Source organism: Pogoniulus pusillus, chromosome 2 (genome assembly GCF_015220805.1).
Source record: "Pogoniulus pusillus isolate bPogPus1 chromosome 2, bPogPus1.pri, whole genome shotgun sequence".
In the NCBI taxonomy this organism is placed as follows: domain Eukaryota; kingdom Metazoa; phylum Chordata; class Aves; order Piciformes; family Lybiidae; genus Pogoniulus; species Pogoniulus pusillus.
In genome coordinates this window covers 33,384,483-33,412,303 of record NC_087265.1, presented here as the reverse complement: position 1 = coordinate 33,412,303, position 27,821 = coordinate 33,384,483, and the positions used below count along the sequence as shown (strand labels likewise).

At 43.7% G+C, this 27,821-nt stretch overlaps 1 protein-coding gene and 1 long non-coding RNA gene across 2 annotated transcripts; one reads left to right on the top strand and one right to left on the bottom strand.

Annotated features, from left to right (window-relative positions):
* The first annotated feature begins 166 nt into the window (after window positions 1-166).
* On the top strand, window positions 167-27,821 carry LOC135187904 (uncharacterized). Its single transcript, XR_010307487.1, has 4 exons — window positions 167-361; window positions 16,381-16,536; window positions 21,527-21,786; window positions 26,603-27,821. It is a non-coding gene; the product is annotated as an uncharacterized LOC135187904 (long non-coding RNA).
* On the bottom strand, window positions 14,035-16,865 carry LOC135187898 (helix-loop-helix protein 13-like). The gene is made up of 2 exons (XM_064166955.1): window positions 16,367-16,865; window positions 14,035-14,239 (listed from the first exon to the last, which is right to left on the bottom strand). Exons 1-2 carry the CDS (start codon window positions 16,863-16,865, stop codon window positions 14,202-14,204), a joined length of 537 nt encoding a protein of 178 aa, XP_064023025.1. The 3' UTR covers window positions 14,035-14,201.

Genomic DNA, 27,821 nt, shown 5'->3' with positions numbered 1-27,821 from the left:
TGTAGAATATATGATTTTAAAATTTAACAGAGTTAATTCCTGTTTGTTTACCTTCTTGATTATATTAAGCAGCAAGGTAGTGATTAAAGGCAGGAGTGTAGCTCATGCTAATTATATTTAAACCCCCTGAACCTGTTTCTTTTTAGTGAGGGATGATTACAATAAACACACCTGCACTATTTTACAAGCAAGCTTTCCTCTGGCTTGGGCTACCACGCTGTGAGGAAGAGCCAAGATTTAACCCTGCGTGTGGACGCCTTCATACAAAGAATGTTTCCCCCTTGAAATCTGTGAGCTGCTAGGTGCAGGCAGGCTGCACCCCTGTCGCAGGAGGACAGTCGTCCTGGAGGGACTGGAGCAAGTGAGTGGTTGGATCTTGTAAAACTGAGTAAATGAAAATCTCTTAAATGCTACACTTAAATTCCATGTATCTGTGTGCTCACATGAGAACATGTGCGTGTTTGTGCTAACATCTGTGCTACGTGCGGTGGTTAGCGTTTACCGGCTCTAAAGGACCCATTTTGGTGTTAGCCTAAACCAGCAGAAAACATTGATCCTGCCACTTTGTACCCACTCAGGAGCTGCTGCTTTGTTGTCTTGGAGCCTATAAGTATTCTCACGGAAATAAATTCTCCTTCTACGTGCTGGGTTTAGATTGATATGTAGCAGATACATAGAAAAAGTATTCCTAGCAAAAGTTAATTCACCGCGGCAGAGCGTTTTGGGGAGATAACATATTCCTGCTGTTTAATTAGAACCAGGCTTTTATTTGTTATACCTTTTAATTAAAGAAGAATAAGGTATTTGGCCTTCCAAGGCATCTGGTTAAGTTTAGGAAATCTGAGTGATTTTTTTAGTTTTCTTTTTGTTTTTAGTTTGAGATTCAAAGGTACCGATCTGCTTCGCCACCGTTTTCATAGAAGGAAGGCTAGGCGCTTTTCTCCTCACCTCTGGAAGCAGGGAGACCATCACAGCCATGAAATTCCCCTCCGGATTCAAGCTGTTCTGCTCACAAAGGAGATGGGGGGCGGGGGGGGAAGCCCTCCTCACAGCTGTGAACTTGAGCTAGCAAGGTAACAGAAATTACAAAGAAAAAGAAGAGAGAAGGAAAAAAATCTAGTAAGCAAAACCCAACACTCTTATTGCTGTTTATTTGGGGTCTTTACTTTTAAAATTATTCTCACTGCTTAAGTAAATTTCTTATTTGAGGCTCATGTACTATTGAAGAATTAAGTTTCCTGAACACTTATTTTTTTCAGTGTAGTTTTCCAACTACTTGTTAGCACTCTGAAAAGGCCAGTATTTGTATTAGTTATTAGTCTGGTCTCGCCTCTGACTGTACTGAAAGCTTTCAGAAGAGAGAGTGCTCAGTTCTTCCATAGATAATGTTTAATTTTATGCACTCACTAAAAAGATGAAGGCATGGCATTTTAACATCAAAATAAATAAGGTTGAGATCATCACAGATTTTACTTGAATGCTCCAAGAAGTTATTTTGATAGGATATCACTCTTCCTTCACAGTATTTAAGGTATCTTGAGAGTTGATGATTTCTAATGATTTTTCTTTAGTCAGCACAACTTCAAGTGTTTTGCCAATCTCTTTCAACTATATGATTTGGCACTTTTATAGGATTCTTAAATTACTATTGATTTGAAATATTATTAACTCAATTCACTGGGAAGACACCAGCTGCGTATTGCTTTCATTTTGCAAAGCAGTTTGGTGCTCAGCTGTGGCTCGGAGGCGTGCGTTTGGTGGCGTTTTACGCCATGGAGAATAGCTTGGCTGCTGAAGAGCAGCACTGAGATCTGTTCACAAAGGTATGAGAGTTGGTAGAAAAATACAATCTGGCAAAAGAAAATGAAGTCATTGAAAGACCTTTCCTGGGTTTTGTTTGGCTTCAGGATTTTTTGTGTCCTGGAAGCAGATGCATCATTCTGTTTGGGGCAGGGTAATGTTTCTAAGCCCGAAGTTTTCATGCAGTCAGGCACTGCAGAAATCCTAGCCCGTGGCATTGGAAGGAGGTTGGACAGTGTCTATTAGAAGTTTACTGATAATATGGAAATACCTTCCTGGAGAAGTTTGATTTAAGCATGTAGTAAGTATTTCAGTGGCAGAAAGAGAAACCACTAAGCTAATGAATGTAAGGTGTCAATCTCTCAAAATATAGGAGTCTATCCCTCATATTAACTGTGCACTTGCCTCTACTGCAGCAAGCTCAGCCTAAGCACACTCTTGTATTTAAGCATGTGCTCCATTGCTCTCTTTGACTGCTAGAATGGGATTAAGGAGCAGAAATACTGCAAATCAGACAGCTGGGGGAGGTGTGTGTGTGTGGGAAATCTGTGGAAAGGCCGAGGTAGTCTGCTTTGCTATATTAAGCTTGCTACAGCAAACTTGTCTTGCTGCATCACCCAAGACTCTTAAATGCAATGGTGACTTTGGGTGGGTTGGTGTGTACCTTAGAGGAGGAAAATGTATGGAGAAATGAGTATGCTATTAGAAGTATCACTGTGATTTAGAGAGCGTGAGGAGAAAAGTGCTTATAGCAGGGGGAAGTGCAAGTTGAAAACCTTGGGAGTTGTGGGTTGGAAACACAGGTATCTGAATAACAAGAGAATTTGATGTTTGTTGAAAATCAGGTCTCAGATTAGCTCACTGGCTGGGCCTAGTGCTATAACATCCAATAGTGGTTGCTACAGTTCATATAACTTTATTGTCCCCTGGAGAACTGTGTAAATGTTAGCTTGGGAAATCGCCTCTGCGTGCTGGAGCAGGATGCGTGAGACTGTGCATGCCTGCGCATGAAGCAGTGTCAGGGCTATCCGGATCGGGTTCCGTTCTGAGGTGCTTTGTAGCCATTTAGCAAAAGGTCCTTCTCTAGGAATCCTGACTTAAATCTCATGCCATGACCTAGCAAATGGATTTTTGATAAGCCTTGTCTGAAGGTGTGACTTGTTGCTGGAGGGGCAGGCGAGGGGGAAACCTGCAGAGCGCTGAAACACCACAGAAATACTTGCTATGAGAAAGCATCAACCAGGCTTGTGTCACTTCATGACTGATAATAATTCCTGAACTCTGCACATTAAGTTTTATTAATCTTCTCGTGTCCCACACTTCTAAGAGACAGGGAAGCACACACAAGTGCTTGTGTGCACTCCAGATAACCAAGCTTGTGATTGCCCTTCCCATGGCTTCAGTCTATTTTAACTCTGTATAGTGGTGTCTTACAGGAGCTATTCAGGCTAAAATTTTCTATGCTTAGTGTGTGCCTTAATCTTATTACTTTTGGAAAGTGCTTTTGGAGAAGATGGCTTGGCCATTCATGACACTGTGATGAAAAAAGGAGGCATCTCACTGCAGCACAGCCAGCCTCCAGCACCAGAGCAGGGTGCACTGGAAATGGTAGTGTATTTCCTGGTGGCTTTCAAAATCAGTTGGTCATCTGTAAGTCTTTATGTGCCAGCTCACATTATCTTGGCTCCCCTGGGTGCATCAGTGGCAAGTACTACAACAGTGTTTCTGAGCACTCAAACACTGCAGGTGGGAGCATCGTGAAGCTAAGCAGCATTTCAGGTTCTTTCTGTGTACAAGGTGTCCAAACAAGGAGATGAGAGGGAGCAGAAAGACACATAAAAATGTCTCCAGAAAGACAAAACCTGTGGACTTTGGGTTAATAGGCATAAAACATAATCTAGTGTCAGAGGCAGATAGCTATGTATACACTTGGTCTGTAATTTTTTAAAAAAATAGCTATTTCTGTTTGCCGTGGTCCCCTTTTCTGGGGCCGAGTTGGCGCAGGGATGCTTGCAGAAGTCCCCTCTGCTTCTGGCAAGGCGATGTTCTAGTGCTGTACCACGAGAGGGCAGTGCCTGCAGCTGGATTTCCCTCCGCTCGAACGCCCTGTCGGAGCGCAAGCTTGGAGGGTCAGCGCAGAACAAAGCTGTCTCATTCTATTCCCTCCCCCATGCCCTCTTCTCCCCTCTCCTGGCAAACAACTGCCTTTGAGACTAGTATCACTTTGGCTCTGTGCGCTTCCCTACTCAAACGCACTTCGACTTAAGCAAACAGGCTGGGTGGGAGTGGGAGTCATCTAAAATTAGACACAGTGGTCGCAGTTGCATTTTGTTCCCACAAAAGAAGCTGATGTGGCTTAGGAGGCTCTTCCTAGAGGTCAAGGCTTTCTAGTAACCCTAATGGTAATATCTCAGGTCCCTGCTCATGGATTTCTGGAGGCTATCCTTTTGGGAAAGGAAGGCAATGTGCTGGATTGTTGTAAGGGGTCTTCCACAAGTCATTTAAGATTTTGATTATACAGATTTAACTTTCTCTTGAAGGCCACTACAGGCTGCTGCTTTGTCTCTACCTGTGCAAACCAACTATCTTGCTCCAAGGATTGTCTGCAGGGAGAGTCCAAGGTCAGGGTTTGACCAAGGAGTTGTCCTTGACCGGGCTGCTCTATGGCCAGGAAAAGAGAATAGGTTCATTGCTGCCTTCTCAAAGTCTGACCTAGGTGCAAACATCTTCTAACATAGCTCTCAAGGCCCCACAGGACAATAGTACCTATAAGTAATTCTCAGGCTGATGTAATCTCCTCCTGCTGATTCCTCACACAAGCTTCCAGTGTCATACCCCATTTCTTCACACCAGCCCATGCTTGACACAGTGAGAACATGGTCCACAGCCCAGGAAATCTTGCAAAAATGTTGATTGTTTGGAAGGTGAATGAAGGTTGTGATGAAGCACCTGTTGTGTGAATACTGGGGCTCGAGAAAGCAGACAGGGAATCCAGGTAAGAGATACAAATTGCTAACAGCAGACCTGCTGCTATGTCTGCTTCACCAGCTGGTTTTACCAGGACTGAGTTTCATGTGCAAAAACCTGCAAAGCTGTATGAGCACAACGCAGGAACTACCACCAGCCAGCAGACAGCACCAGCTCTGACTGCCATCCCACCTGCAAATAAGTTGAAGGCAGACCGTGGTAGTTGGCCACTCCAGGCTAGGGAGTTTCAGTACAAGATGTACAGAGAAACTTTGTTCTTTGTAACAGGAAGGCAGTGAAGATAAGACTACCTGGGAGCTCCTTTGTTGACTGCCCTGCTCCCAACAAACTAAATATTCCCATCATTTGAGGAAAAACATTGTCTCCTCTGATGAACCCACATTCAGTATCTGAAAAGTACTGGTGTAAAGACATGGTGTTTGGCTTAGGGCAGAGTTTTAACATCTCCATTCCCTGCAGTTCAGCCTTCTCCTCCTAAACAGATCTAGCAGTTTGTATATGATTGTATGAGCAGAGAAAGTTAATACCTGGGTTAATCCATCATCATGACAACAGCTGGGGAGCCATGCCTAACCTTCAGAGATTGCTATTCATGTGCAAACTGGAACCAGCCACTATGGTTGATCCTGCATTGCTGGAGCTGGGTTTGGAAAGACAGCCAAGAAGTGCAGCAGGATAATGTAAAGGACTGTGTACAAAGCTAGTGTAAGGCCATCTCCTCTCGTCCACCAGTAACAAGGCTACCTGAGGGATAGTGTTCTCCTGACTGCTTTACAGACTGCAGCTAGCACTATGGAGTCTCTTCCACATGAAATGGTGGCTGGCCACTGACATGAGATAAACACCCTCACTGTGCAGTTGAGTGCTGTCTTTGTGTAGAGATTTCCACCTATTAGGACTGTGTCTTTCTCCATTATAAAATGTTGTGATGATGCAACTCTTTCTTGTTGAGCTCTATCCTCATTTCCATGTCCTGAAATTTTCAGTGCAGTCAGCCGGAGATTTCGAGAGTGTTGACTTCTGTCCAGACAATATAGGAGTGACCCAAAGAGGATTCTCTTTACATTAGAACTGTGGGTTACTGGAAAGGAGGCCTGCCTCAATGATTTTTCAAATCTTAAATGCTGCAGTTTAAACACCTTGTGAATCACAAGATCTTCAGTGGCCAAGCTCTGGTAGTGCTTAGAAAGATATATGAGGTTGTCCAATTACTTATCCAGCCTTGTTTCAGGTGAAACATGAAAGTCCTTTTACCATACTGGCTTAGTAGAACTCTTGGAAGTGAATTGTGCTACTGTAGATCTGTGGCAAAACAAACAAACAAAACCCCTAAAAACAGACAACCAAATTAAAACCACACAAAAATTGTTCCCTTCACCCCCAGATCTGTCCTGCAATTGATGCCATCTCAAAAGAAGAACTTCTTTCAACAGGGATGTGTTTTCTTTCGTTCCACAGTTCGTAAGTTGGTGAAGGAGAGCCATGGTGTATTGTTTCAGAAAGGGTCAGTAGTTGAGCCCTGGAGGAAGGAAGGTATAACAAATAGTCCTCACTTTTGTTGGCAAGGAACCTGGTGAGCTGGAAACAGACACTGTGTTTCAAGAGAGCAATTCTTCTGCTCTTGATAGGCCGCTAGGCTGGTCCTCAGAGGTTGCTATATGAGGGTACTATTCTTAGAATCATAGAATCAACCAGTTTGGATGAGACCTCCAAGATCATCCAGTCCAACCCATCCCCCAGCCAGTCAACTAGACCATGGCACTAAGTGCCTCATCCAGGCTTTTCTTCAACACCTCCAGGGACAGTGCCTCCACCACCTCCCTGGGCAGCCCATTCCAATGCCAATCACTCTCTCTGCCAACAATTTCCTCCTAACATCCAGCCTATACTTTCCCCGGCACGACTTGAGACTGTGTCCCCTTGTTCTGTTGCTGGTTGCCTGGGAGAAGAGGCCAACCCCCACCTGGCTACAGCCTCCCCTCAGGTAGTTGCAGACAGCAATGAGGTCACCCCTGAGCCTCCTTTTCTCCAGGCTGCACAACCCCAGCTCCCTCAGCCTCTCCTCATAGGGTTTGTGTTCCAGGCTCCTCACCAGCTTTGTCACCCTTCTCTGGACACCTTCCAGCGTCTCAACATCTCTCTTGAATTGAGGGGCCCAGAACTTCAGCTTCTCCTGGCTTCCTTCCATAGGAGATTTGGCCATTGACCTTCTGGTGAGAGTATCCTGCTGCTTTGTTAGAGGATGTTGCAGTCTGGGCCACGAGCTTGCCCAGTCCTGGTGGACAGAAAGGACTCTCACCCTTTTCTAGGAGTAAGAATGAGGATACTCCACAATGATTGGAAGTTTAAAGAGAACTTCTTTTTACAGGATCATATACACAAAAGGCAATCGGGTAGAATGAGTACAAAAATCTTTTAAGCCCAAGCTGGCCTTCTAGAATCCTCCACCCCTTCCACCCTCAGTTGGCCTGAGACTAAGCCAAAACTACCACCCCCCCACCCCAGCTGGGCCTACAAGGCCTCAGTGGCTCAATTCCTGCCAGCCATCTTCCCCATGAACCATGAGGTAAGAGCATGGAGAAGCAAAGGTAAGAAAGACAGGGAAGAGAAAGGGGAGATCAGTCAGGTGCTGTCTTTAAGCTGTGCTGGCAGAAAATGAAACAGAATAGCACTATTACAATATCCTGGGACAAGCAGGTCTATCCCCCTGTCATGGGCCTCTGTCCTTATGGTTCTGTTTAAAGGGGACCTAGAATACCTCAAACTACCACAGAATACAAGGCAAAAGCAGTCTTGATCTGTGCTGTGTTGCCAAGGAGGCAGAGCTGAAGAGACCGGGAAGGGCAAGCCTGACTCTCAAAACAGGGATGTCATTGAGATCTGTTTCAAAAGACACTGCGCTCCTTTGGGAATGTACCGATGGACTTAGGAGCCTCACGTGGCTCTCCATCTTCACAAGGTCATTTAAAAGTCTTGATCTGGGCTAGGGTATAACCTAGTGCATAGGGACTGCTCTACAATTCAGCTGTATGTGAGCATAATAGAATTTCTATACTTGACCAGGATTCTGAAACTGTTGTTTCTGGGATAAAACTTCATCTCACATCCTGAACTCTGAAAAAGTGGAAAAACAAGGGTATCAGAAGAAGTTCAATGGCTACTTCTCAAACTAATCAAATGGTGCTGCCAGTCTAGCCTGTTGAAGGGGGACCAGATAACCGGGCAAAATGGTATTAAGCATGGTAGAGGGAGCGAGCTGGAACTGGCAGGAGAGTACTCAGCACTGGTCAGACCACACCTTGAGTACTGTGTCCAGTTCTGGGCCCCTCAATTCAAGAAAGATGTTGAGGTGCTGGAACATGTCCAGAGAAGGGCAACAAAGCTGGTGAGGGGCCTGGAGCACAAATCCTATGAGGAGAGGTTGAGGGAGCTGGGCCTGTTTAGCCTGGAGAAGAGGAGGCTCAGGGGTGATTTTATTACTGTCTACAACTACCTGAAGGGGCAATGTAGCCAGGTGGGGGGTGGCCTCTTCTCCCAGGTAACCAGCAATAGAACAAGGGGACACAGTCTCAAGTTGTGCCAGGGTAGGTATAGTCTGGACATTAGGAAGAAGTTCTTCACAGAGAGAGTGATTTTCCCATTGGAATGGGCTGCCCAGGGAGGTGGTGGAGGCACCGTCCCTGGGGGTCTTCAAGAAAGGACTGGATGAGGCACTTAGTGCCATGGTCTAATTGATTGGACAGGGCTGGGTGATAGGTTGGACTGGATGATCTTGGAGGTCTCTTCCAACCTGGTTGATTCTATGATTCTAAGACTGGTAGACATGGATCATGTCTGCACCCAGCATTTACCTTGATTTGACATGGAGTGTAAACGTAGTGCACAGAAATCATTGCTCCCTGGGTCTTTCTGCCTTACAGTCCACTTCCAGGAGTGGAAGTTCAACTATTCAGGAATGGCTGTCCTGGGGGAAAAAAAAAAAACCAAAACCCTGAAGAGCCAATTTTCCTTTCTACCATTTAGCAGGAAGAGGGCTGGCTTGGCTTCCTTTTTCCGGAGAGGACTGAGACCTCCTTTATTTGTTCATCTCAAATGAATGGGATCATCAGAGAGGATGAAACAGAGACTGATTTGATGCATGACAAGTTTACCATTTTAGCAGACAGTTGCATCCAAATGATGCAACAAGACATCACCCAAGAAGCATCCTTTGGCTTAGCTTTTTTGGCTGGTGCATCGTTTGTAACAGTCTGTCAGACTTCAGGTACCTTGGGGAGGGCAGATAGAGGTGGACTGTCCCCTCCAGCCAGCATAAATCAAATGTGACTCCACCAAAGGCGGCGGAATGATACCAATGTCAAAGCAGAGTGTGCATGAGGAGAAACAGCTTCATCAGTTTTAATGGCAGCAATAAATGTATTGACTCCTACTTACTGACTCAAGAGCCCAGGATTAGAGTTTTAACTCCCAAAAGGCACATTTTTATTTCTGGTTTTGACTTTGACTCAAACCCCACTCCTTATACATCCTGCTGCAGGATTTATTTGCTACAGTTTTTCCAAGCTTAGAGTCATCATCAAATTCCAGCAGCCTATTCTTCAAACTCATGCCTTGTGCAACGATTCCTTGACAGCAGCAATGATAGGTGGGAGTGTCTCCACTGCAGGGCATTTTGCAGAGCCTGCCAACCTGCAGATCAGAGGCTAACTGCACTCAAAAAGCTGGCAAGTCCTATAAAACTCCATGGTGGTGTTGGTGGAACTAGGCTACAGCAAGCTCAGCAGATATTTCTGTCTTTCCTAGCATCGCTGTTTGCACATGGACCATTAATGGTTGGTGTCTGCACCAACCAGAGAAGACTTCAGCTTTAGCTCTCTTCCTTAGCTGGAGTGCCCATGCTGAGGAAAACCTCTTTGTTTCAGAACAATTCTTCCAGCTTTTGTCATTAGAATGTTTTTGGTACTAATGCAATCTCCAGATTAGCTGTCCAACCACAGCAAGCGGTGCACAAACCTAAGAGACTGCTCAATACTACCTTTATGTCTGTGTGTGCTCTCCTGCAGCTACTGTGCTGGCTCAGCTACAGAAATCGTTATCCAGAATTTCTAGGATGGAGCAGAGGGCAAAGAGTAAGTTTTCTGTTTGTAACCTGGTTTGTGCAGCAAGTGTTTATTTGTCTCATAGTATGGTATCAGGTCTTGTATCCACCACAGGCCTTTGAATGCTGTCATGTAAAGAAAAGCAAGGTAGATGGTCCAGTCTCTGACATCATTGGAATGAAGGACACCTGGAGCCAAAGATTTTGGACAACCAAAATCAGCTCTTCATGAAGGACATTGTGTAGGCTTTTCCACTACAAGCCATGATAACACTAGGGAGGCAGGCCCAGTTTTGCAGGCACAGGATGGCAGTATTACCCACATCCCAGACAGTAGACATGCAGACTTTTACATTTCCCCTGGATGTAGTGTGGAAGGATGCAGCCAAACTTGACATATGACTGAACATCACACCTCAGGCTGGTGAAACGGCTTTTTATTTTTGGCCAAAGGTGCTCTGGACTGTGACAATGGAGTAGAATGCCAGCCCTGGTCTTCCATGAAAGGGCTTCTCTGGTTTTGGGAAAAGAATAGGTGACTGTTCCTGTCTCTGCATACCTCAGTGACACCATGGGTTCTGGGATACTGAGTGTGGTCTCTTCTGGGTGCCATCACACATGCCTTCCTAAGGAAAAAAACTCCTGCTTCTGTCTCCCTGTTAGGCAAACCTGTATTGTATTATTATTTTCTCATCTTTTCATGTGTACAGAGCCACCAGTTGTGGGCCAGGAGAACGGTATGAAGAGCCTCCATGCCCATCACTTGTCCTTCTGGTCTCACTTAAGTATTGTAGATCCTGTTGTTCTCCTCATATCTCTTTTGTGGGAGTGTGTAATCAGTAGCTATTTAAAGAACTTCTCACCTTCACCAGGAAGCTCTGCAAAGCTCAGACTAACTTTAGCTGGAGCAGGGTGATAACACAGATCTAGGTCTTTCAGGGTGCAGAAAGGTAAACTCATGCAAAACATCAAGCAAAGCATGAGGGCTGTTTTTATTGATAGTCTGTATGCCTCTCGTGGTCCCATCTGGAGTGCTTTACAAGAAAAGCACAAGTTGTGGAGGGAAAAACAGAGGTGACTTTAGTACTACCAGCTTAATGTCCCAGTTGGCTCCCTTTGTGCTAGGCACTGTCCAAGACCACATGGCAAAGCATCTGGTGGCTTGGAGACACTGTCAGGCAAACAAAGGAGCAAGAGGAGAGTGCATCAGTGATATACTTGAAGCTGAGGAGATAAGGTAGAAACAAGAATCTCATCCACATGCTCTGATTTCCCATCCAGGTCTTCTGTGTTTCTATCAGAGGGGTGAATTTGGAAGAACCAATGATGTAGTTATTTTAGAGATTGTAGAGATTTATGTTATTTGTTTATCCAAGTATAATTCAGTAATCATTTCTGTGGGTTTTTTTTTTTTATTTTTAGTTTGTGGTTGTTTAATAACAAAACAAACCCTGGAAAACACAGTCAAACAAAAAAAAAAAAACAAACCAAACTCCAAAAGCACCCAAAAATCCACCCCAAAACTAACCAAATGAAAACAAACCATCAAAACTGCAATCAGCAAACAAATTGGTAAAAGTGGAAAATTGCACTTTTGGATTTATTGGGTTCTTTTTCAGATTTTCACTTTGTCAGGAACTGTTTCTTGTGACAGTTTGTCCAAGTGTCTTAAGTGGATGAAAAAGCAAAGAGAGTCAAATGTTGGAGATGAATGTTTTATTCGAAATTGACTGAAGCATCTTGTTGAATCTGGGATGAAATCACCCCATGTGGTAGTTTAGGGGAGGGGGCAGGTTCCTTTAAGACAGGGGTCCTCAAACTTTTTAACCAGGGGGCCGGATCACTGTCCCTCAGGCACTGTCAGGGGCCAGACTATAGTTTGGTTCCAGCCCAGTCCCGGTGGGTGCTTGGGGCTGCGGAGGGCGGTGAGCAGACTAAGTGGCAGGAAGTGGCTGCTTGGTTTCCCCCCCAGCCCCCGGTGGGGGGTGGGGTCGGGGTGGGGGTCTGTAAATACTGGCAGGCCAGAATGAGGACCCTGGGGAGCCATATCTGGCCCACGGGCTGTAGTTTGAGGACCCCTGCAGTAAGAAAACTACAAAGTCCCATCCCAGGGGATGGATCGAGTCATCCCAGGATATTGTAATGTGGTTATTGTATTCCACTATCCACTATCACAGTTTGTAAGGCAATGCCTGGCTGATATCTGGGCTCTTCCCCTCCCTGCCTTTCCTCCCTTCACTTCTGCGGTTGTGCAGCCTGGAGAAGAGGAGGCTCAGGGGTGACCTCATTGCTGTCTACAACTACCTGAAAGGAGGTTGTAGCCAGTTGGAGGTTGGTATCTTCTCTCAGGCAACCAGCAAGAGAACAAGGGGACACAGTCTCAAGTTGTTCCAGGGGAGGTCTAGGCTGGATGTTAGGAGGAAGTTCTTCCCACAGAGACTGATTGGCATTGGAATGGGCTGCCCAGGTGGTGGAGTCACTGTCCCTGGAGGTGTTCAAGCAAATAGTGCCATGGTCTGGTTGACTGGATAGTGCTGGGTGCTAGGTTGGACTGAATGATCTTGGAGGTCTCTTCCAACCTGCTTGATTCTGTGATTCTTTTCTCTGGGAAGAGTGGTGTTTCTACTTATCTCATGGTTTGTGTGGGAAGATGGCTCCTAGCTGGCAGGGAATTTTGAGCTGTGTCATACAGCCTGCTGAGGCCTCATAGGTCTACTCTGGGGAGGGAAGTTTTGGCCTACTCTCAGGCCTGCTGAGTGTAGAAGGGGTGGAGGATTCTAGAAGGTTTTAGTCTTACAAACTTGGCCTAGCTTGTGGATGTATTCATTCTACCTGATTTCCTTTTGCATATATGCACCTGTAAGTAGAATTTCCCTTTTAACTTCCAATCAGCATGCAGTATCTTCATTCTTACTCTTCAAAAGGAGTAAGTCCCTGGTAGCTCATGGCCCTAAACTGGGACACCCCTTTTGCTTTGATAAAAAAATGGAAAAGGTAAAAAGATTGTTACAAGTTTTCCAAAGGTAAAAAGGCTGTTATCAGTTTTCTCTTCTGTGTCTTCACTTCCTCCCCCCAAAAAAAAAAAAACATTGGAGGTCTTCAACCAAAGCAAAATCTGTAGAGATCAGAGCCACGAGGAGAGCATTGGCTAGATCTAGAACCTTACCTGCAAAGAAATACCATGATAAAGCACACTGATGCAGAATGGCTTCAAATCAAGTGCACTAACAGGACATGAGAGAAGTGCACAAGATGAAGGATGGCTCCTCTTTACCAACAAATAGATTCATTATGGTGTAGGACTGATGGGTGAAAAATGTATTCAGTAAACACAAAGTTAGCTTTAGGGTACACTCAGGTAACATGGGAGCATTATGTAAGAAACAACTGTAGGCTTTTCTTCGTGGTTTTATTTTTGTTCAGGTGAAACCTTGCATTACTACAGTGGGTTGCAGAATAGGATGACTCTTATGTGGAAAAAAGCCTTTGGAAATAATCTGCCCAGTAAAAGACACTGCTTTGCCTCTCTTTTTTGGTGCAGGGGGGTGTGTGGGTAAAGTTTGATGTTTATCAGAGCCTTCCTGATTGTTGATGGAGCAGCACAAGGTTGCTGACATTTGCTCAAAGGTCCACAAACCAGAAACGTTACTGTAAAAATGTCAAAACTCAGCTGCTGCACTTGCACGAGATGTCATGTGCAAGGGGCACAGAGGCAACAGTGCCCAAGTGCTAGCAGTCATTGGCCTTTTCCTGCCAAAATGCTTTGGACTCAGCTTCCCAAAGCTGTCACACTGGGAGGAAAGCATGAGAAATTTAGAGAGACAGATAGAAGACCTGTCTCTCACCTCCTGAAAACTGGGTTTTCATGGTGTCTGTGCTCCGTATCACTGCCGACTCTTACAGTTGTGTCTCTGGACATCTTAAGCCAAGCAATAGGTTGCAACAGATGGTGCTTAGTGTTTTCTCTTGATCAGGAACAGTTTTCCCCACAGCCTGGCAGTGTAATTTGGATGTAGTTCTCATCAAGTGGAAAAAAAACAACGTTGTTGTGATTGTAATGATGCTGATTTTTAATCAGTTTTGTTGTTTTCATGCAAGAGCAGTGTATCAACATGTGAGAAAGTAGAAGAATGAAAGGCAGAAGGACCAATACCAAAAGAGGCTGCATGCTGGACATGCAGTGAGAGACAATCTGCAAAGTTGCAAGTGCCATGCTTTGACTTGCAGTACTGGGAATCTGACAGCCAGTACGCAGCAGTTAGGTCCTCGGGTTCTGCAAGATGCTGCCTTTAAAGATCTTTCTTTTGAGTACTGCTTAATCCCACTTCACCCAAGACAGGCGGGCTGTTAGATCTGCACAGAACAGAAGGGAGAAAGGAAAACAAAGTGAAGACACACCACATGGATTTTGAAGCATTTAAATTGGTGTTTAACAAGTCAACTACTCAGCCTTTCTGAAAAAAAAAAAAAGCAGCCTCAATCATTTAGCTCTTTCCAAGTGGAGCGCTTAAAAAATATTAGTTAACTACAAGTCTGACAAAAAAGGAGATCTCTGAGAGCCATTTCAGACATTTGAAACTTTTTTTACCTATATTAAAGGTAAGAGATGCTGGGAAAAAAAAAACTGCAAATTTAATTGTTCTCTGTAGTCTAGAGTTTTGATCAGTGGCATATCAGGAGTCATTTTCCCACTGAAGTATTTAATGGAAATTAAAAGGAAAGGGAAAAAAGACTTAACTAATTAACTGCACCTTTAATGCGAACTGATTACTTCCCCCCCCCCCCCCCCCAGGCTCAGTCCCTTTCAAACTTCCCTGCAAAATAAAAGGGGAATATTCTTTCACAATGACTTTTCTCTACTTAGACTGCACTTTTTTGAAGGCTGATCTATTTCAAAGGCCCTTTTCCAAAAAGTGACAAAATAGAAATGAACTTTTATTGCAAAGTTAGAAAAGGAGGTTAATTACCTTTTAATGCAAAGTGCCAAGAACTATTGAAAATTCCCCCTCTGCTTCTCTCTGCTGAGTAACCAAAACCTGTTGCTTTCTATCTGAGGGCCTGTGTTGGGCACTTGGGGCATTTCCCATTTTTGTCATAGGGTGGACTGATCATACAATGGTTTAGGTTGGAAGGGACCTTAAAGATCATCTAGTTCCAACCCTCTACCATAGGCAGGGACAGCTCCCACAAGAATGGGTCACTCAAGCCCTTATCCAACCTGACCTTGAACACCTCCAGAGAGGGAGCAGCCACAGCCTCCCTGGGCAAGCTGTACCAGTGTCTCACCACCTTCACTGTAAAGAAGTTCCTCCTAACATCTAGTTTATATTTTCCCTCCGCCACTTTAAATCCATTACCCCCGACCCTGTCATTACAAGACCTTGTAAATAGTCCCACCCCAGCCTTCCTGTAAGGCCTCCTTCAGATACTCAAAGGCCACTACAAGGTCTCCTCAAAGACATCTCTGTTGGAAGCAAACACCAAGTTAAATCAGCTATAAATCAGAATTAAGTACAAGCCAAACACAAACCAGAATAACAATCATTCACGTTAAAATATGAATAATTATACATGAAAATAAATTGCAAATAGACATTTATTTCCCTATACTTTGAAACCTTGAATTGAATGTACTGTCTTGTGTATCCTGGTTCTTGGTATCAAATGATAACATCTCTGAGAAACTCTTAGTTTCTTGAACTAAGTATTTTAAGAACTGAGCTTCTGTTTATACTTAACTAAATATTTTAAGAGCTGAGCTTCTGTTTATACTTAAAGCCAGGTGTTTTTCTCAGTCAGGTATAAGGTAAAGAAAACTTGCAAAGAAAATAAAACCTCAGTGTGCATATAAAAGAAAGGCTTTGCAGAGCACAGGGGAAAATAGTTTAAAAATGTATTCTGAGAAGAAACAAAATCTTTAAATCTTATTTGTAGAAAGAAACATTCCCATGAGCTGAGTAAGGTTGGTTTGCTTTCATTGTTTAGTTTTGATTTTGTTGTTTTGGTCTGGTTGGGCTTTTTTGTTGTGTGGTTTTTGGGGTTTTTTTTGTGATCTTTTTTATTGTTAGGTTGGGTTGGGGATTTTTTGTTTGTTTATTTGTTTGGGGTTTTCTGTTGGTTGGTTTTGGGTTTGGTTTGGTTTATGAAAGAATAGATCATCCTTGACAGCAAACTATAAGAAGAAGGCAAAAGGAAAGTGGAAGAAAAGGTAAAAAATAGTTAAAAGGAAGGTTGGATTCCCACCCCCCCCCCCCCCCCCCCCCCTCAATTTTTACTTTTCTTAGCTACTCTTCTTTGAAGGCAGGTTGCATGCTGTCAGAGCCATTTGAATTTGATAAGTGGGGTTTCAAAAGCACTTTGACATATTTGCTCTCGAGGGCAACCCGAAGTGTGTCTGGATCCCTAGAAGTGTGGTTGGATCCCCGAAAGCATAGTTGGAAATCATGGGATCCCTGAAAATATGACGCTCTGTTTACTCACCGCTTGTATTCCAGGTTGCCTGCTGTTGGGTTTGCACACCGCTCTTCAGGCATCTCTCCACGTAGGATCTGGGATCGCAGCCAGAGAGGAGGATCTCGCTGAGGAGAGCGATGTAGGCGATGGCCAGCCGGAGCGTGTCAATTTTGGACAGGCGCCTCTCATATGGGAAGGTGGGTACGTGGCAGCGGAGCTGGTCGAAGGCCGAGTTGATGCTGAGCATCCTCTTCCTCTCGCGGACGTTGGCGGCCTGCCGCTGGCGGCGGGGCGCAGGGGGCGGCAGGGCGGCGGGGCCCGGCGCGGGCGGCGGAGGGGAGCTGTCCGCTTCAGCACCCCCTGCTGCGCCGGGCACCACAGGGGAGGGCCAAGGCAAGAGTTGGTCTGCCAGGGAGGAGCAGTCCGTTAGGAAGTTATCCAGCTGAGCGCTGGGATCTACCTGGTCCCAGAACAAAAACTCGGGAGTGGAGTCAGTCTGCTCCAAGCTGTAACAGAGTTCCTCCATCCTCTGGCTCACCTAGCCAAGGAGAGTATTTGCAAACTCAGACTACCAGGAAAGTGAAAGGGTAATTTCATCAATAACCTCCAAACTAAAAATATCAGTAGCAGGGGTACCTGGTTGTGTCTTTGAGGAAGGCTTTTGCAAAAGTTTCCCCAGTTGCAAATCCAGGTGGGACTCATGACTTAAATACTTCATGGCTCTTCAGCAGGAGAATGATCCTATTCTTCTCCACTCAAAACTAATCAGTACACGTGCTTCTCCTTTTCTTAGCTCTTGACTACAAAACAATATGAATTAATTTAACAGGAGAGAGTGAATTTTCTATTCACTTTGTCTTGGAAAATTCATTGAAACCATTATTGAGTTATTCCACAAGTCCAGTCTCTCCACTGCCTATTTAGAGTAGGGTTCACAGAGGGATTTTGTTGCTATTGTTGCTGGGTTTGGCTAGGAGTGATTGGAGAAAGAGGCAAAATACAGTCTTTTATCTTTTTTTGGTAAAGTATTAATAGCCTCACTTTCTCCTATGGCTGGGCAAACAAAACACTATTCTAATGCTGTCAGAAACACATGGTTCTGACCTCCTTGGCAGCAGAAGCTAGTGGCATCTTCTGCACTTCTAGTGAGAGAACAGTTGGGATAAAGACATGAGATACACTGCTGTGTTGCTGTGTTAAATTGGCACATAGTGGTACCTCATATTAAGTTGGTATCACTTCATTTGATTACACTATTATCTGATTTACATTTAAATTACACATTTTGTGGGTGATGTGAACATTCAGTGCTCTGTCTCAAATAGTATTAAACACTGGAAAGCTGTAATAAGCACAGTGTTTAAAATCCTAGAATGATAGACCAAGTGGCCCAAATCTTGAGAAGTGATGGAAACTGAGAAAGTGCTGGAAACTATCAAGTGTCCAGCTTCCCTGTGATGCTGGACAAATTGGGTGGGAGGTGCTGAGCATCACCAGAACTTTAAAGCAAGTGAATAACACAAGTGGGTGCTTCAGTCTCTTTGATTTCCACAATGATTAAGCCAGTGTTTAAATTCCATCAGAAGTAGCTTAAGTGATATCTTAGTGATATCCAAATGAATGGAATATAATCATGTTCTAAGTTAAAGGAAGCCTAAATCACTTTCCTGAACCATGTCATAAAGAACTTGTAGCAAGACATTCAATCAGATGCTTGACTTCATGCACAGAGTCATGTCCTGCTGCTGTGTGTAGTTTCAAGAGATGTCTATTGTGAAGTTTATGAGCCATAGACAGGTCTCTGATAGGACAGCTGAAAATACAGATCTCAATAGCTTCAAATAAAGAGACAGAGAGCAGAAAATTATGTGCATTTTCAGTGGATCCAAAAGGGTGATCAGATCCTCCATCTAATGATGACTTAGGATGTGGTCCTGGCAGCTTTGTCCTGTGAATAGAGGTATTTATTTTAAGATAAGGCATAGGCCTTATGGCTTTTCTTAATAACCTGGGGTTTTGCCCTGTGGAAATTCTACCTGCTCCAGGAGTTTAAGGACTAGAAACAAGGCTGCAGGCAAGATTTGTGCAAGGAATACGTATGAGAAGGATGCAGCATGTGAAACACTAGAATTATCTTTCATTTCTTGTTGTGCAATTTGAATAAGAAACCTATTATCTGTAAGTCTGTCTAACAAAGGAAAATATTAACTATGAAAATGCAAGGGGAACAGCTGTTAAATACGGTGAATGTGTCTTGGTTTGTGGCCAGCTCAGAGTACAAACTCTGTGCTGTGCTAGTAAAATCATTTGTCATGAGACCAGAATAACCAACAACAAAATCTTGGTATTGTGAGGTTTATAGTGACTGATTCTGCTCCAGATGAATCTCAGCAAGGGACAAGTAGGTGGCTAGAGTGCAGGAGAGTGTGTGTGTGAAAGGTCAAAGGTGGCAAATACTTGAACTTGGGCCAGTTGATGAGGAGTTCTTTCTGCACTTATTTAATTATGTTTCCCAATGTCATGTACAAGCAGTGCTTCCAGAAGAAATAACTTACTGCAGTCCCCATGCTTGGAAGTGGGGGTGCATGGCTGCAACAATCCCTTCCACATGGATGTAATAAGATTAGAGCTCACCTATGAAGAAAACAGACAGCAGAAAAGCCTTCCTGCCACAGCTCCCTGTCTCTGCCTGATGCACCACCTCTACCCAAACCACCTCTGCAGCATTGCTGCTACTTTGTTTGCCTCCAGTAGGTTCTTTACAGTTCCTGAATGGCAGATCCCTTTTTAGATGCTTCTATGGTTCCCAAGCCACTGTTTAACTGAACACTTGGTATTGCTCATATTATGCACATATGCCATATTGTGCCATATGATGCACAAATTTAAGACACTTGAAAACATCAAAATCAGCAAAAGAACAGGTCTCCTCCTGAACGGGACTCTGTAGGAGACAGTTGTCTATGGGGAGCAATGGACAATGACAAGGAGGCTCAACAAATAACACAGTTAGTTTTATATGCTGGGGTACTCTTTCTCATCAGATGCTTCTTCAGTACTAAATGTTCCTTTCCAGATCCACCATTACTGATAGTCTTGCATGGGGATATGTCTGTCTCCACAGATGGAGAACAGATGTTCTAGCAAGCCTACTTTTTAACATTTTCAAGGGGAATTTGGTTTGGTGGATGTGTGTTTGGTTGGTTGGTTTTGTTTTTGTTTTAAGAGAGACTCTGGACAAACCAGAAGTGAGAAGGGTAGGGGGAGGAAAGAGAGAAAAACAAGAAAAGATTTTTGCTTAGAAAGAGGTCAGGTCTCAGAAGAGAAACAGAGGATCTTATCCCCCCTATGAACAACCCTTACCACAACTTCAGAGCTGTGACTTCACCGGGCTTTGTGCAATTCTATTAATCAGAGAGTGAGGGAATGTACAACTAATTGGGTTAATTTCACACCTTTTTCAAAGATGTGGCAGAATGAGTCTCCAACAGGGACCAAGGTAGCAGGGGTACCAGACTGAGTAGGAGCTCTGTTAATTATAAAATGTTGGCATATTTTCAAAACCTGCTAAACTACCATTTTCCCTAAAACATCTTCAGATCCAGTAGGATCCAGAAATAATATTTGTCTACTCTTTATGCTTAATCACTAAGGTCTAATGAAAGTAAATTCTTGAGTCAGAGATGTTGTCCTGTGTTTATGTCTATGATAGACCACGAGGCCATGCTTGTCTGGATTTAAATTCTCCCAGGTCTAAATATCTACATCTCCCTTTGTAATTTTCCCTGTTCATGATGGGAACTACTTTCCTTAATTCTGCCACTCCTTTCTCTGTCATCTAAACAAATCTACTCCTAGCATATCCTGCAATTTTGACTATCTCTCAGAAGTTTGGATACAAATCTGCTTTCAGGGAATATTTCCACTACAATTTTTTGCTTCACAGTGCCTTAGATGCTGAAAGCTGCATCTCAAAGATAACAGGGTCTTCTGAAGTTATTTCAGAGGTGGGCTTTTATCTCCCTTTCCAGTCTCCTTGGCCTTATTTCAGGCTCAGCTTGTGTAATCATCTCAGTGATATTTTCAGTGGATCCAATGAAATGTCCTAGTTCTGGCAATATAGCATTTATTGTCATTCTTTCTTGTATATGGTGGTGGTGGTGTTTGGTTTGGGTGGTTTGTTTTGGTTTGTTTTCCTGGCAATTTAGTTTAAGCATGTCCATCATTTTTGTTTGTTAAATAAAAGGAGTCAGTCCTTGTCCTGGACAAACAGCATATGTAGAAAAGACCAGATACCTTAATTTCAAGTTAGATGTCTTCAAAGTATAAGTCCATCATGTCATCACTGCTAATCCAACATTATGGCGTGCAGCTCATCATCAGAGCTGGGAGTTGAGTTCCAGGTGAGCAAAAGAGTCCAGATGAAAGATGCCAAAAATCTTAGAGAAAGCTTTGTCCAGGTGGGACAGTGCAGCTCTTGGTAGAGTAGGTCACTCAACATTTCTTAGTAATGGCACTGCCAAACTATAGCTAGGCAGAGGAATCTCCACACAAACTAGTCTTGTGGTTGTTTGGTTGAGCTCCTTATGACCAGAGCTAAAACGTAGTCCACCAAGTCCTCTTTCGAGCCATGTGCCATGCTTTGGGATACCTGGATTACTAGGCGCAGTCTTCGTGAAGCACTGGGGGCAAGAGAAGTGTGAGTAGTGTCTTTTAACAATGGAATGTGCTTCTTTTTAGCCTAAAACAATACCAAATGTAATGATGTAATGAAAAGCAGAACAAGGATTTCCAGGGCAAGAGAATTTCAAAGGGATTATGGCTGTTTCTGAGGTGCTCAAACAATTGTGAAATTAAACCTTCATAGCATACACAGGATGTTGATTTTAAGAGAAAAAGGTAACAGGACCTTTATTATTCACAGGGTAGAAACATCAGGTGCCTGAGTTTGCAGATGAAGGCACTGGTGAATGATTGTTAATACATCTTTGATTTATTTTGTTATTAGTATAAACTAGTCAAGACAGTCTTTGCGTTAAATGTCTTTGGTGTTTTAAAGTGAACACAATCACTTTAACCTTTATGCAGAGTGTTTGCAAAGGTACAGAAAATTGATCCCAGTCTTTAGGAGAAGGAAGGTATTTTCTCTAATAAAAACACTCACTCATGGTTTCCCCTTTTCCACAGAGCTTTTTATGACTTGAAGGATGGCCTCTAGACTGTCACTGCCAAGGAGTTCCTCATCCACATCACTGCACTGTAGTCTCTGTCTGCTGATTTGAGTGAATGACTGTCTTTGGGATACAACATGTACATCAGCCTATGCTTGACTGTACAATTTGGATCTCAAGGGAATGGGAATACTCATGGGAATTTCTGAAGAAAAGTGATGCTCTTCATGCATGGCCCTGACCTTCCTCATCCATCTGAAATACACCCTTAGCAAGGTAAACGTACTGCGCTCAAGGATTGCAGGTAGTACCCATTGATGAATAGTCCATCCATAGTCAATGAGATATAGCTCTAGGGAGAGAAAGAACTGTAATTCAGGTGACATCTAATGCTGTTACCAGTGAGTTTATTTTGATATTTCAAGGCAGTGACTTTAGATACGCCCATTCATGGATGACTCAGCTATCAGGATCTAAGAAAATATTCTGCCCCTTTCTTCTTGAGGAAAACAAAACTCAGCCTCTTTGCTAAGCCACTATAGGAACTAAATCTTCTGTAAGGTGTATGAACAGGAGTGGATTATCCATTCCTGAGGCAGAGGTGCCCTTTTTTTAGGTACAAGAAGTTCTGGATATGTACATTGTTCGTAATGATGATTTCATGAAAAACATATTGGAAAGAATAAAGGGCATAGGCATTGCATCCTTCATACCTGCACAGAAGCTACTTTTAATTCAGCTTTTCTGCTTTCCCTAAGGAGAAATATGATTAGGAGACACAGCTGGGCACAGACAAAGTTGGTTAGCAGACAGAGAAGAGACTCATGTTTGTGCAGCTCTGCCTTGCACCCGTCTCAGAAATCTGATGATGTTTCCCATTAACAAATCATCTTTGTGGGATTTTGAAGTCTGAGGCTCTCACTGTGCACCAGATCAGAGAGCAGAGCCTGAAGTCCAGGCTAGCATGGCTGATGGCAGGACTCTGGTTGGGCTGGGCCCCACTTCCAGGCTCCTCCTAGACCTGCTGGCTGCACAGTGGTCCTCAAGACTTGTTAATCATACAGTGGCACCTAATAAACCTGCCTGGAGACCTCAGGTTTGAAAACAGTCACCCAGGCAGATTTACAGTGTGATGTCTGTTTGACTGACAGCTGTTGCCACTTTATGGTAAGCCAGCACATGTTCACACTATAAAAGGGGAACAATAGCTTGGGAAAACTTCAGCCTGTGTGAGATGTTTTAGCCATGTCTGCGAAGTGGTCCTTCCCAGCTGCTACCAACCACCTTAGATGTGCTTTGGATGCAACTAACTGCTTAGCCTTGGTTGACTCAGTGGACACAGTGGCAGTGTTTAGTACACATGAAACCTGTTTCTAATGGAGAGCTGTCAGTCTGTGTTATCATGATTTTGCATGGGGCAGCAGATTTATCTTTCCCTCAACTGGATAGTTTTGTGTTGCAGAAATGTCTCTGTAATCAGGAAAGAAAAAATGGAAATCTGGGAACAAAATCAGGCACTTGCCATGATGACAAACTGGTCTGGAAGGAAAAACTCTCTCAAATTTGCTTGAGAACAAAAGGAGTAGCAGATGGGCACAATCAAAGGGGGGGGGCAGGGAGCAGCTGCACTCCATGGAAAATGTAAAGGTAACATCTTGAAAAAACAATTTTGGAATCACCTGGATGCTCTGTTCATTGAGCATGGCCGATAAAGGCACAGCTTTGTAGGTGCACCCTTCAGCAATATGTCATGCCTCAGAGGCTTGGGATGACTAACATCATGGCCCCCTTACAATGATGCTCAGCTGATGATGATCTCACTCTGCTTTTCAGTGTTTCCTCCTTTTATCCTACTGGCAGGTCATTGTTGGATCAAAGACAGGAGATGGTGGTCTCTGTGTGAAGTGTCTCAGCAATAAGGAAGAAGCCAGAGTCTTGGGGAAGATTCAGATCAGATGAATCACTCTAAATCAAAAATGAACTTAATTCTATCATCTCCCATCTTTTCCCTCAGTGGTAATCAGCAGTGGTGCTGTTTTCTGGGACAGGTCTGCAGAAGTGCAAGGTCATGATTAATTGACTGCAGGAGAGGAAGCGTTGGCAGCAAGCATCAGAGCAAAAGACCAGAAAGCCATCCCCAGCATCAGGAGTGCAGTCTTCTACCATAAAAAGAGTGAGATATTTAGACCCACTGTGGTGGCTGCTAGTCATCTTGGGTAGGGTCCCAAGTGTGAATTCCTGCTTTGTGAATTCAGCACCATCAAGAAGGGAGTTTTTGTAGGATTTAAAGCCAGAAGGGAATCATTAAGATCATCTAGTTTGGGCACTGTGATAACACACATCTTTGGTAGTTGTCCAGGTGTTTGACCTCAAACCTAATGGGGATCTTTTTATTGCAGTAGGATATTTTCTGGAAAGAATAAATCCAATCTTGATTCAAAGTCTCCAAGTGATAGACCACCAAAGGGTATGCATATGTTGGCAGGATATTACTGTCTTCACTGAAAGCATGTGCTAAATTTAAGCACCCTGGTCTAGTGGAAGGTGTCCCTGCTCATGGCAGAGACATTGGTACTAGTCCCAGGCAACTAGCAACAGAACAAGGGGACACAGTCTCAAGTTGTGCTGGAGGAAGCCTAGGCTGGATGTTAGGAGGAAGTTCTTCCCAGAGAGAGTGACTGGCATTGGAATGGGCTGCCCAGGGAGGTGGTGGAGTTGTTGTCCCTGGAGGCATTGAAGAAAAGCCTGAATGAGGCACTTAGTGCCATGGTCTGGTTGACTGGATAGGGTTGGGTGCTAGGTTGGACTTGGTGATCTTGAAGGTCTCTTCCAACCTGGTTGATTCTATGATCTTTAAGTACATTTCTGACCCAAACCATTCTATGATTTCCTCACTGAAAAACTTACCAGGCCTGTATTTACTGCCAAATGCCCCAGTCAGAAAGATCAGCTTGAAAGCATGATATGGCACAAACTAGGAAATCCCTTGGAGGTAGAGGATACTCTCTCCTGTAGCAAAAACACTGGAAAGAGCCAGACCACAGGAAGGTCCTCTGCTAGTGGCACTTCCAGGTTGCACAGTAGTGTGATGGTTTGGGAGTTACCTGACCCCTCACTCTTATGAAATCACCCAGACTAGACTCAGATGGCTGGAAATTAAGAAATGAAGCTTTATATTCACATCTTAGCACAATATACAAGCAGATATTTACAGTATTTACAGCTACATACAGAAATATACAAGTTAAAAGTAATATAGAAACACAACAGCCCTCCTAGAAATCAGAGTCCCCAGAAGAGGATCCCAATCACCCTTCCACCTTCTTTCCACCCCCTACCTTATCCCAGAGTATGTCTTACATGCAAGGTGAGTTTGGAGGATTGGCAAAGGGGGTTAGAAGCAGAAGGATTAGATACACAGATTCAAGCAGAGGAGAACACAGACTCCAACAGACAGAGACACACACTGTCTTATCTATGTTTATATTCTTGCAAGCCTATGAGTGAAGTAGACATCACCATTGTTCCCTTTTCACAGCCTATAATCTAATTTCTCTCATTAAAATGTTCCAATTTGCCTCAAACTAGCACAAGTAGCAGCAAGCAAATGGAGAGAGACCAAAGAAGCACAGCCCAGTGTGGCTTCATAGCCAAGGTGTATCATTCCTATGGCCTGTTAGCTAGAGACTTGCGTGTGGAGCCGGATCTTAAAGTCATCTTGTGAAGATAACTTCACCTGGGAAGATGTTGACACTTGACCTGGATTGTCTTTACTGATTCTGGCAGGAAAGCAGAAGTAGGCAATGGGTTTATGAATGGGAGAAGGATGCCTCTACACCAGTTTACAGGAGATAAATATCACTTGCAGTGATGGCAGCCTCCCTGGCAGTCTCTTAAGATGGATTACAAGCTTCTAACATGGATCTGTTTCTTCAGTTTTCGTTCAACAAGCCCACAGGCAAGTCCATTTAGTGAAGCTTTAGGTGTGGGAGTGTCTGCAAATGCTTCATTCTTTCTGCATATTTCTGCATGTCCCCTTCACTGTCCTGTTTAATGCTACCTGGTGACATTCAGGCTTCATGTTGGATCCATGGTGAAAGAAATCCTAACATTTCAAGTAATTGCAGCCTCAGCATGAATCAGTCACAGCTCCAGAAGCCCCTAAACTGCAGGTTGCTGGAAGCTGGGAGACAATGCCAGGGAAATTATTGGCACAAGCAGATTCCTGTGCTCTTTCCATGAGCATCCAGTACTGGCTGTATCAGAGCTGTGAGAGTGTGGGTTCCTGCACAGGCACAGTATGGCTGCTCCTGTGAAACTGCCTACCAGAACTGGTCAATGAGTTCATAACATTAGCTTGCAAAGCCTTCCTCTCTTTTCCATGTAAATGTGTTTGGGGGAGACAGGTTGTCTTTATTCTGTAGTGGTTATTTATTCTGGTTTTCCCAACAGAAAAAAAGAAAAAGTAACCTGAGCTGAAAAGTCTTCTGTTTCCAAAACTTGGCATGCAGAGGAAACTATAAAAAACTGTTAGCTGTGCTCTGACATTTGAGTTAGTCTTCCGGGAATTTGTCTGAATTTCTAGCTGTAGTGAGGAAGACTTGAATGGGAAACCTCTTGAGAAATCTGTATGCTCTGGGGAGTTCTGCTACTTCACAGCTCTGGGCAGCCAGCAAATTGTGAAGAGAGCAGCTCTTTTGCAAACTCTACCTCCACTGTCAGCTGGAACTGTGAGTTGCACAATGCATGAATATTAATGCATGGCATGATGTTACACAATACTTTCAGAACTCTGCAGTTCACTCCATTCATGGGCAAAGGCTGGGTCCATTCTTTATTTTAGCTGCATTTAACCATGGCTACTGCAGGAAGGCAAAAATTTGTGACTGGGATGTTTCTGGGAGGTAGGCCATTGAATGATGTAGCTGGCACATAGAGTGCTGCAGCTCTCAGAGGGACAGCTGGTGGTGTGTAGTTTCCCCAGAGAGTTTATCTGTGTGCTATGGTGACCATATGATATCCATCTGGTTTTGAGAACTGATGAAAGGCAGAGCAGTGTTTTAAAAGTGCTGCATGAAAATCTCTTTTTCAGATGGAGAAATGGAGGTGCACCATGGACACCAGCTCAGGAGGCCAGCCACGAAGCCACGTAGAGGAAGGATTAAATCTCATCAGGCTCTGTCTGGTAGGCTACACTACTGGCCCCGTTGCAACAGCTGAGCTCTTGGTGGATGCCCACAAAGGACTGTTGTGTTGTGTGTGGTGTGCCTTCTCTGTTTGCAAGAGTGAGCCCTTTTTTGAAATACACTTGATGTTCTGAGTGCAGGTCAAACAGGAGACACTTCTGATTAATGCAACATTGAGATATTGCACAAAACCCCCTCCCCATATGCCTCGGTGGGGAAAGGTATAAAGGACAAACATTCAGTGCAGTTCAACGTTCTGGAGAGGAGGGGAAATGGGCAGGAAAGATCATACCTAAATAGAAAGCCAAAGCTGATCCTTGCTATTGCCAAGGCATCAGCCAAAAAGAAAACACGACTCTGATCGCAGTAAAATCATGTATGAGTCATGATGGGCCAAGAACAAGTTTGCTTTCTTTTTCCCCTCATTGAACAGATGATGATTAAAAGATAAATCATGCTTGGAGTCAAATCAAGTGATTGGATTAAAGTTTAGCTAAGTATTTAGAGACTGCTTGAGACACAATGGAAAATTAATTGAAAACTTACATTTCTGAGACCCTTGAACTCTGCAGCTCTTAATAAAATACTACTGCAAAGTACACAAGGGTTCCCTGTGGGAGAGATTCCTCTCCACAAGTGCTTTTACTCAGGTATGTGGAAAAATGGTATTAATTTTCTCTACAAGTTCACCAATGAAAAGTATTTCCATGATTGCAATACAGCTATTGCTCATGATGCAGCAACTTAATCTATTCAGCTCACTGAAAATCAGTGATGCCAGGCAAAGGAAAGTCACTTACTTAAAAACTGATTTTTTAAACACTTCATTCTTTTAACTACTCTTTGCTCCTCTGAGCAGCTGATATTCCAGAGTGACTAACTGCCTGTATTGGGCTGAAGTGACTCTGGAGTCTTAAAAACTATGTATAAATTCCTTCTAGATGTGCTGTAGTAGGAAATGTCATGCTTTGTTTGCACTAATAATGTAATTGCATCCTGGAATCACCCCCAGTTCTTGAGGAACATACCCAGGCTCTAACTTCAAAGCACTGTCCTTTCTGGTAGAAATACCATTTAAACCCACAAATAAAAGAGAATAAACTTCCCCATATTCACACACATGAA